The following is an 11,606-nucleotide window of genomic DNA, read 5'->3' as shown; positions in this document are numbered from 1 at the left end:
GGAAACAACAGTAATGACTACATCTAAATTAAAAAAAATCCTATGTCTTTCTAAAGAGTTTGTAGGTGCAACCGGGTCACAGCAAAATTCTTTTGGAACCCTAATTTTAATCATTATGGCGGTGAATATTTCGTCGTAAGTTCTATAGTTAGCCTATAAAAGCGTCGGATTTACTTCTTGGCTGTATAGTAGTAACTATGGTGAATATCATAATATTTTATTAAATTATTTTATTAAAAACATAAATAAATCGAGGGGGCATTTAAAATTCCTCATTAACCTAATACTATTCTAACGGTAAAACTTTTGTCCCATATACTTTTTGCACTATGGACCGAATTATTCGACATCTAAATGGCGCATATTAATATAACGTCTTTACTTATCACCATTTTACTTAGTACCGTTTTTGTGAAGTAAACAGACAACAAAACCACTCACAACAGTTGATGGAAAACTTGATAGCAAATTTCGTAGTAAAGGAACTATGAATTCTACAATACTATAAAAAAGCACTATAATAGAATTTCAAATGCTACTATAGTATAAATTAATACTATAATGGCGTTACTGACAACAAATTAGCACAAAAGTGATCATCACATCACTTTTATAGACCTAAAACGTCACGACTGACACTGCTACAGGTCTACTATATCACTGAATGGCACATAAGATGCGCCATTTCGGCTTTTACAATCTTCTTAGGTCTTTTATAGGACCTTAGGTGGTATTTGGGAAACGTTCTATCGACTACTATAGAACCACAAATTGTTACTTGGGTAGTATGTATGAAATGTGTATTTGAAACCAAATAATTGTATTTAATAATATCGATTAAAATCCTAGCCACAAACATGTTATATTATGTTAAAACACCAAAGTAACTGGAGACTACTGAAGGAAAAAAGGAACACACAGTTGTCATATATGGTAACATACCAGGAAATATATTGAAAACCATATATTATACAACAAAACCACTTTATTACTAATCAATTGTTTGTCACTTGTATAGTCAAGAGCAGAAGTCGCTATACGGGCGAAGTGTTCAAAATAATCACTTGTACAGTCAAGAGCAGAAGTCGCTAAACGGGCGAAGTGTTCAAAATAATCACTTGTACAGTCAAGAGCAGAAGTCGCTAAACGGGCGAAGTGTTCAAAATAATCACTTGTACAGTCAAGAGCAGAAGTCGCTAAACGGGCGAAGTGTTCAAAATAATCACTTGTACAGTCAAGAGCAGAAGTCGCTAAACGGGCGAAGTGTTCAAAATAATCACTTGTACAGTCAAGAGCAGAAGTCGCTAAACGGGCGAAGTGTTCAAAATAATCACTTGTACAGTCAAGAGCAGAAGTCGCTATACGGGCGAAGTGTTCAAAATAATCACTTGTACAGTCAAGAGCAGAAGTCGCTAAACGGGCGAAGTGTTCAAAATAATCACTTGTACAGTCAAGAGCAGAAGTCGCTAAACGGGCGAAGTGTTCAAAATAATCACTTGTACAGTCAAGAGCAGAAGTCGCTAAACGGGCGAAGTGTTCAAAATAATATTAACAGTACTTCATTGTTAAACGAGTAAGCTCGTGTATTATACATACGATTTTTTACAACTGTTTCACCCTGACAATGAACATATATCACAGTAAAACCTACAGATGTGCAAACTTGCGGACAGTTTCCAAAAAGTTAAGTGCTCTCGGAAATTTCAGGAAACGTTCACAAGTTAAAGAAACTTTCATTTTGAAAATGGAAAATTTCGAACTCCATACAGAAATATGAAAATTTACGAAATTTTATCCAGGATGAAATATAATTTTAGGTTACTTTTTATTGTAAGTTTGGTGTTGTGTAAGTATATTATAATATTAAAGCTATGTAAATAAAAGATATTATATTAAAAGCCAGTTTAGAATATTTGTCATAAGGCTACTTTTTCTCTCCAAAATTAGCTACTTCCAACATTCCCATTTTTTTAAACTTTGATTTTAATATATTTTTCTTCTGGTCTCTCTTAAGCACCGTCTTAAGTCTAGGGGATACTCTTAAAGGCTGTTTGAAAAATATATCATCATCCGTTTTTTTCTCTTCATTCTTTGGACTTTTCTCGTTTTTCTTCGGCCTGCCTCTTTTCTTGGGTTTTTCTATTTTATCTTCATTTTTATCTTTCGTTTCAATAACTTCTCCAATTTGTCCTTTTGTATTATCAGAGACTTCAATTTCGACGCTACTGTCATTTACTGTAAATTCAAACGATATATCATTTGAATTTTTAACTTCATCTAAGATTTCAATTTCAATGAGTTTTCTCTCACTTTCACTATTTATTGATTCACTCGAATTCATTTGGTCACTAATTTCAATTTCAATTTTCTCATCATTTTTATTTAAAACAGGTAACGATGGTCGTTTCATTTCATCTATAATTTCAATTTCATATAATTTTCCATCGGTTTGTGTAGTTAGTAAACGCGGGAGAGAATCTATATTTAACTGCGGTTCCTTTTCTTTGATGATTTCTCTAAAACTCGCTTGACTCATAACGTCTTTTGCTAGAATTTCTATATCTTTATCATCTTCGTCCTCTTCTGATGAACTGCATGAGTTTGATCTTATTTTCAGTGATTTTTTTGAACTTTTTAGTCTTTTCGCACCTTTTCCGTCTTGTTTGCGTCCAACTTTCGGTGTAGAATTTCTGTAAGTAAATATAATTTTAGTTGGTTTTAGTAACGTATCTATGTGTACATTTTGAACAAGTGAATAGTAGGTATTATTTACTTACTATAAAATGGACTATGTATGGATGGATGGATGGACTATTTTAGAAAGAACTTTATTACGTTCATTTTAAGGTTGAAAATTAAATGGATTAAAACTTTGTCAGGTCCAAATTAAAACCAGAATACAGTATTATACGTACTAAAAAAAAATTAGGTACTGTAAAGTAAGTACTAATTAAAACAATACTTCATTTGGAGTGACGACTTACTCCCAATAATAACATCCAAAATTGAGTAGGTAATAATCAAATAATACCGTCAAAATGCGGATTAAAAAATGCAGTTAAAAAAAACCCTTTAGTACCGTTTGGTAACTAAAAATTGGTAACCAGCTTCGAAACGGGAAAGAAATACCAATTCGTAACTGGCTTCAAATTGGGACTTTTCCATTACCGATTTGTAACCACGTTTGGTAACCGGCTTCGAAACGGGAAAAATAAATCCCAGGTTGTAACTGGTTACAAAATGGGACTTTTGAATTACCGATTCGTAACCACGGTTGGTAACCAGCTTCCAAACGGGAAAAAATATCCCGCGTTGTAACTGGTTACAAAACGGGACTTTTGAAGTGACCATCTAACTTTCTAAGTGGTGACAATTGGCATTCACAGATTTTTGATAAAATGTACAGTCAGCGAGAAATTATCATTAAAACTTAAAATGAACGTATGCAATGACAATGACAATAAGTCTGAAGTGCTTTCGTATGTACACCGTTCTAGCCTCGAATTGGTACAATAAACTCCGATCAGTGAGTGACTCTGTCCCAATACGTAACCGGCTACAAACAGGTAATTCTGGATTCCCATTTTGTAGCCAGTTACAAAACTTATTTACCAAACGGTACCACTCTGGCCCAATTCGTAACTGGCTACATACAGAGAATTTTAGATTCCTGTTTTATAGCTAGTTACCAAATTTAGTTACCAAACGGTAACACGCTGGCCCAATATGTAACCGGCTACAAACTGGGAATCTTGATTCCCATTCTGTAGCTGGTCACGAAATTTTGGTTACCAAACGGTACTAAAGGAAAAAAACTTTGTGTTAATCCCTAATAATATCAATATCAGCAATAATGGTATTGTTATACTCGCTTCTGTCTCTGCTCGGCTGAGTCCAGATGTCTCACAGTGGAAACAGCGTTTCGCATCGCTCGCTTTTTGATCTCCTGCACGGTGTCGTGGTGGTCCAGCACGGAGCTCCCTTCTGTAAGTAAACAAGAATGTCCTTTACAATTAACCTTTTCGACGCCGTATCAAACACAAAAGCTGTTACTCAGACGCCACGTCACCGAAGTGTCAAAACTGAAATTGAACTTTATGCATATGCACGTAGGTCTATGTTGCTCTGTGGTATGTGACGGATTAATCCGTCTTTGGCCTTGGAACTGTGGTTCGGATATATTCATTGTTAATTTCTGTATCCGTAATAAAAAACAAATCTATATCCTTCCCCGGGACTCTATCTCCATACCAAATTGATCAAAAAATTTAATTCAAATAAAAAACTTGTTTAAGCATGGAGATGACACAGACAGAGTAACTTTGGCATTTATAATATTAGTAGAACTATAGCATTTTTTTTTTACTTGCCTGGATCATCTGTGATACCATTAATGACCCTCTTGAGGGAGTCGCTTAGCTCCACCGCCAAGTTACGGCCGGCCTCATCGCGACGCTGAAATCCTGGAACAATCATATTAAAGGGGTTTATTCATTCACATCTGTCGCCGGCATGAAACTACTGGGAATGAAACTATTCCCATCTGTGGCCGGCGGGAATAAATGGGAATGAATCCTTCCCTTCTGTGACCGCCTTGGTTTCTTTCTATTTTTTTTATTATACAAATTAAATGTCGATTTTGATAGCCGGAAGATAAAATAAATTATATATTCATCATTCATCATATTGTATCATAACAACTACCTATAACAAGTATATGTAATCACAGATTGGAAGGATGCATTCCCATTTATCCCCGCCGGCCACAGATAGGAATAAACCAAAATTTCACGAAAATTTAAAATAAACACTGTCCATTGTGAAATGGAAAACGTCGTTCTCCATGCAAAAATATTTAAAAGATCTACCTGGGATTTGTGCTTTAGCCTTAGAGTAGCGCTCGAAGATGCCATTCATGTCTCTCAGAAGGTCCAACTCCTCGTTTTGACGCGAATATACGCCTTTAGGTCGGACACCGTGGGCGTCAATGTTGCAAAAGCCTGGAACAAATAAAATATAAATAATAAATATTAGGGGACATCTTACACAGATCAATCTAGCCCCAAACTAAGCAAAGCTTGTACTATGGGTACTAGGCGACGATAAAAATACTTATATAAATATAGATAAATACATGCATACTTTAAAAACAGCCATGACTCAGAAACAAAACATAACACGTGTTGAAAGGTAAATTTTCTGAACCCATTGACCACCAAAGAAGTCAACTGACGCGCGCGGATACATCTCTATATCAACCTTCGTACCCTCAGGTAAAGTTCACGATGACTCGCCGCGTCCGATAGGCGTGGCGTTCAAAGGGTTAATAACTTCGCTCTAGTAGTTTCGAAGCAAATAGGAAGTGACGGACGGACAGACAGACACGAGTGATCCTACAAGGGTCCCGTTTTTTTTCCTTTTGAGGTACGGAACCCTAAAACCTTCCAAATGTACACTGGCACAGGGTTTGTAGATGGTTGTGTAAGCGAGGGTTTAAAAGAGGATTAAATATAGTTATCCATGCCGTAATCGGCAACGGCGACCCTAGCTAATTACGAGCGTGAGCTCTGATATGGCTGGAAAGAGGATTAAATAGGCTACATTCCTCTACTAGTCAAATCAGCTTCTTTTTTAGAACTGTCAAAACGATTTGCTAATATGGAATTTATATGAAAACGAATATAGTGACGTCACGGTAAACTCACCTACTTTTTATATTTCAATCCGATTAATTAAATACAAATTGTGTTTAAAAATAGCTGCTATCTATGTTTTACTAATAATGGTCTGATGCTTTATTTCGTGCACGGTTTGAAATAATTTATTTTAAGTACAGGAAACATCCCTATTTCATTAAACCTAAAGGTTGTCTGGAAGAGATCGCTCTTTAGCGATAAGGCCGCCTGTTGTTTACCTCTGTCTTCATGTATTATTTGTGTTTTCATGTACATTTAGTCTGAGGTTGTGCAATAAAGAAGATTTGTATTGTATTGTATTTTTTTATTAATTTAGACAAATCAACTTCTAAAATGAAGATTTTAAAGCTATTTATCAAATTAGATGGTAAATAGAGTTTTAAATACGTTCTGCCACTGCAATGGTGTCACATGCTTGTTGCTGCTTCACATACCTTCCAGGTTGTTCCTGTACGCGGCCTCCATGCCCCTCGGCCTCGCGTCCGCTTGGAACTGCACCGGCCCCCGGACTAGCACGTTCGCCAACACGTACAACACGTCGAGGCGGTTGTCGCGCCGCGCCACGCGCTCTAAACGCGCGATGGCGGGTAGGTCATCCTAAGAAGCAAGGTTAATTATAATTAAACGAACTTATCCCTGTAAGGGACCTCTTCCAGCTAACCTTCGACATAGAGAAATATAGTAAAACAAGAGTGCTCACTCAATACATCAGTTTTGGTACCAAAAAGACTAATATTTTCATAGTCGACATCTAGCATCGAGTAGTGGAATTATCAGCACTGCTAAGTAGCAGTAGTAGTACTGTCAAGTGACAATAGATGTAGCACCGACCGGAAAGTCTAATGCCCAACAACATAATTGTACTGTATGGAGTGAGCAATCTATGTATTTTTTTGTCTATGCCTTCGAGTAGATGAGGGGAGAATTCATTCATAACATTTTAAAAGCAATCTAACCAAAATGTCCAAAAGTAAATAAAATATACCTATATGTAAATACTTTACCGGCACAAGGCGGAGCGCCGCGAAGCGAGGGAAGGGCTGAAGGTTCAGGAGCGCGTACACGATGAACAGACCGGCGACTGATTCCTGACAAGAAGAAACATAATAATAACAAGGAGAATCGTAGCAGAGGCACAGAATAAATAATAGTACTAGGTACAGAAGGTTCACTCTCTAACAAAACGCGTCTATTACGACATTTACGACAGATACGACCGCAAAGTGGCGGAAGCGCGAGCAGGCGTCCGTTCCGTAGCGGTGCGCGGCAACTACTACTGCTAGACACCAAAATTGGTGTGGGCCGCATGTGCTTGTAGCGTTGCGACGAAATCGCGGAGTGAGCCACGCCTGGCAGAGGTGTGCAGTCTATGAAATAAGTTGCTGACAAAAATTCAATTTTTGGTACAAGCTTTTATTGCTGACTGTACTTATTTTGTTTATTTATTAAACTTCACACACAAGTTAACAGTATTACACCAAAACACTTATGTGGTAGCCATATTAAAATATTTATAGTAATTAAGTTTTTTTTTTTGGGTTTCATATAACATTAAAAATAAGTGATTGAGTTGTGTGTAGTTGAGATAAAATTACAAAACATGGCGTATTTTATCAACATAATAAGAGTAACAAAATAAAGGGGAACTGCGTCTTCTGGCTAGAGTTTGAATTTTCCCACACAACGAGGGTGCGCAGTGTTAGGGTCGGCAAGACGCATGTAACACCTCTGGATTTGCAGGCGTCCATAGGCTACCGAGACTGCTTACCATCAGGCGGGCCGTATGCTTGTTTGCCATTAAAAAAAACGTGAACTACCCTAAGCCGCATATGACTTGGGGCAGGCCAGAGCAAAATATTTTTTTAAGGCCCATTTGGGGAATTGATAAATGAAACTTACCTCAAAGTTGCTTGTATCTCGAACCATGTAGTGTTTAGCTATTTGCAGTAGTTCCTCAGAGAGTTCACCTATCTCTGCGTTTGTTGATCTGTGTCTGAAATTATTTTACTATTAATGTATTAAAATAAAATATTTTAATACATGAACAGATTCTCCACATAGGAACAGTAGTGTGCAATATAATAGAAGTTTATTTATAGTAGTAATAGAATAAATTGTAGAGATGCAACGGATAGTTGTTTGGCTGGATACCGGATATTCGGCCTGACCATGGGTCGAATATTCGGCCGGCGGAACCATACCTACATTTCGGGTGCACATTATTTTTGACCTGTTTCGTAGTTAAAGTTTGCGCGGACTCATTTCTAGGTTCGCAATGAGTGCGTGTCCAAGTGAGTGGAATGTTTAAATTGTTTTAAAATATTAAACAAGTACAATTATAACCGTGATTGTTTCTTATTCCAATTTTGTTTACTCCGAAATCAGACAATGATACTAGCCAGTATCCGGCTGGATAGTAGGCCACTATCCGGTATCCGGCCAGATATTAAAGTAATGGACGGATAGGCCGGATATCGGATAGTAACCGAATATCCGGTGCATCTCTACAGTTAACAGTGTGAGAGATGGTACTTACTGATACACCATAGCGAAGTTCATCTCCTTGTAATGCGAGCAGAACGTCGGGTAGTTGAGGTGGTCCACTCGGGAGCAGCGGTGCACGAGCTCCTCGCAGTCATCTGCGAACCCGTCTGCTATGTACACCTGTATTACTGGATTGCCTGTAACACACAGACATCATTTCTTATACAGATGTTTCTCTGTTGATAGAAAACCATGTGTAGGTTTTATTTTTGTTTACAAGCATTAGAATTTTCCCTGACATTCAAAATAGTGCAGTTTCTTTTCCTAGTTTAGAATTTGATAAGGGAAAACTGCGTACTTATTGGATAAAATCAGTGTTTAATCTAAAATAACAAGTAATAAATACTTGATAGAAAAACGAGTTCAGTATAACTTACGCGGCATTTTTGACGCGGTCCGTACGTAGCGTAATTAGGGATATCCAATTTATCTTACGTTTTATACAACTAATTGAATAAATTATGAGTCTGAACAACAAAGCCGGGAATCAGAAGCAAAACTCCCAAACCAAACTCTCGGCTCTCTGGCAAATCCCAAATGTCAAAGTAAAATCGAATGCACGGACGTAGAGAGTAAACTGGATAGTGTACACTGGCCAAAAAATGTGTCCACATGAGATGTCAAACCTGAGCCCTCCATCTCTTTCTAATTAGGGTGACCATAAGTCATATGAATGTGGGATATTAGCATAAGATGGAATGTATAGTTTGGCCAGGATCTTTTCTCATTCGTGCATAATCAGAGAGAAACATACTGTATTTTCCCTATGCTAGTATAATTGCCCCAGAAAAGAGATGGATAAAGTTTTTTTCTCTTCTGTAAAACGCTTCACACAACCTTACTTAATTTAGTAGTTATAAAGTTATAAAAGCTGTTACAGATGGGATGGGCGTATTGGATCGCGATCAATGCGATCATGGTTGATTGTGAGGAAGGTGGTCCGCCGTACGTCCATCGTACGTATTGGGTGAAAACCAGCGTAGTGTCTTACAGACACTGCTTATGCTGAGCGGCATCCTATTTGGTGTATGTTTACTGTATTCTTAACTTTATGTTGTACTTACCGTAATCTAGGTATGTTTTTGTACGCCAAATAAATATTTTCTATTTCTATTTATTTCTATCAAAGACAGCTATAAGAGAGAGCGAGACAGATATTCAGGGTCGGGTAAAACGTTGTAGTTGTACTTGGTAATTCGCAAATCGTATCGATTAAAAACGCTGCCTTCGGTCGTGTTTTAATTTATCACCACTCGTTGCGAATTTAATTCCTACTTTCAACACTTGCAACGCAAATAAATTTATATTATTACTATGCCCACTGGTTATCGATACTAGTCATTTTGTCAAGCCCTAGCGTAGCGTAACAATTTATGTTTTTACACGAAATTATCTTGATTATTGACTAAAATGATAAAATATTAGCACACGACGAAATAAAAACTTACATTTAACTGTGTAAACCGGCATTCTACACTATTTATGCTCTTCATAATTCATAATTTAACAAAATACCTATCACTATCAATATCATACTCATGGTGTGTTCATATACGTGATGACTTCCCTTTTGCATACTTTAGCTATTCTTTAAGCGTCATCGTAGATCTGTAATTGAAACAAAATTTTCAAATTTGCCGCTTTTGTATACTGACGGAAATGTCGGCTCAACCTATATAGAATCGATTACATATATATAAATAGTTAGAATTAACGTTTCAGTAATTAAATATTATGTATAAATATGAGTCTGTAATGTCCAAGGACTTCGGGTTTAATTTTTGGCAATTATGTAGCTCTCATTACGTGAATCGAATAATTAAACATGCCGAAATAAGTATATCTTTATTTATTTATTAGTATACTATTTAGGTAAAGTTATTTTTACATTAAGTATGAATTAACAATTTTGTAAGACCGATCCAAATCGTACCGACATCATGGTCACCCTAATCGTCATCAAGTTGGGGATACCAATTAATATTCAAAGTTACTACAATTTCTACCATATTGAATTTACTGTTTTTTTTGTTGCGCACATACTTGGCTTAATCAGTTAATAATATTAACATCATAATAATTAGCAAATTACTTAAAAGATATCAGAACTGTAATTGGAATATAGCACTAAAATAGTATAAGAAGGTAATGTATTTCAGTAGTATATTGATATAATTTTTACCACAATGGTATCTTTTTAACATTGGCAACATGTGCGAGTGAGACACAGGGCTCGGGTTTTCTATCTCATGTGGACCGTTTTCTCTAGTCTGGTACGAACAACATTCTGTCCATGAAGTTATATTGTTTAAACTGGAGCGAGTTGTCACTTTTTTTGCCATACTAATTTGAACCTTATCACCGAGACAGAATGTTGTTCGTACCAGACTAGAGAAAACGGTCCACATGAGATAGAAAACCCGAGCCCTGTGTCTCACTCGCACATGTTGCCAATGTTAAAAAGATACCATTGTGGTAAAAATTATATCAATATACTACTGAAATTCATTACCTTCTTATACTATTTTAGTGCTATATTCCAATTACAGTTCTGATATCTTTTAAGTAATTTGCTAATTATTATGATGTTAATATTATTAACTGATTAAGCCAAGTATGTGCGCAACAAAAAAAACAGTAAATTGAATATGGTAGAAATTGTAGTAACTTTGAATATTAATTGGTATCCCCAACTTGATGACGATTAGGGTGACCATGATGTCGGTACGATTTGGATCGGTCTTACAAAATTGTTAATTCATACTTAATGTAAAAATAACTTTACCTAAATAGTATACTAATAAATAAATAAAGATATACTTATTTCGGCATGTTTAATTATTCGATTCACGTAATGAGAGCTACATAATTGCCAAAAATTAAACCCGAAGTCCTTGGACATTACAGACTCATATTTATACATAATATTTAATTACTGAAACGTTAATTCTAACTATTTATATATATATAATCGATTCTATATAGGTTGAGCCGACATTTCCGTCAGTATACAAAAGCGGCAAATTTGAAAATTTTGTTTCAATTACAGATCTACGATGACGCTTAAAGAATAGCTAAAGTATGCAAAGGGGAAGTCATCACGTATATGAACACACCATGAGTATGATATTGATAGTGATAGGTATTTTGTTAAATTATGAATTATGAAGAGCATAAATAGTGTAGAATGCCGGTTTACACAGTTAAATGTAAGTTTTTATTTCGTCGTGTGCTAATATTTTATCATTTTAGTCAATGATCAAGATAATTTCGTGTAAAAACATAAATTGTTACGCTACGCTAGGGCTTGACAAAATGACTAGTATCGATAACCAGTGGGCATAGTAATAATATAAAATTATTTGC

General features: G+C 36.1%; 1 protein-coding gene across 1 annotated transcript; it reads right to left on the bottom strand.

Moving 5' to 3' along the window:
* Positions 1 to 1,888: 1,888 nt before the first annotated feature.
* Positions 1,889 to 8,751, bottom strand: LOC134806399 (uncharacterized). Its single transcript, XM_063779663.1, has 9 exons — positions 8,618 to 8,751; positions 8,233 to 8,377; positions 7,596 to 7,689; positions 6,701 to 6,784; positions 6,131 to 6,293; positions 4,869 to 5,000; positions 4,371 to 4,463; positions 3,873 to 3,984; positions 1,889 to 2,690 (listed from the first exon to the last, which is right to left on the bottom strand). Exons 1-9 carry the CDS (start codon positions 8,622 to 8,624, stop codon positions 1,925 to 1,927), a joined length of 1,596 nt encoding a protein of 531 aa, XP_063635733.1. The 5' UTR covers positions 8,625 to 8,751; the 3' UTR covers positions 1,889 to 1,924.
* Positions 8,752 to 11,606: the final 2,855 nt, after the last annotated feature.

This window comes from Cydia splendana, chromosome 3 (genome assembly GCF_910591565.1).
Source record: "Cydia splendana chromosome 3, ilCydSple1.2, whole genome shotgun sequence".
Taxonomy (NCBI): domain Eukaryota; kingdom Metazoa; phylum Arthropoda; class Insecta; order Lepidoptera; family Tortricidae; genus Cydia; species Cydia splendana.
This window is presented reverse-complemented; position numbering and strand designations above follow the sequence as displayed.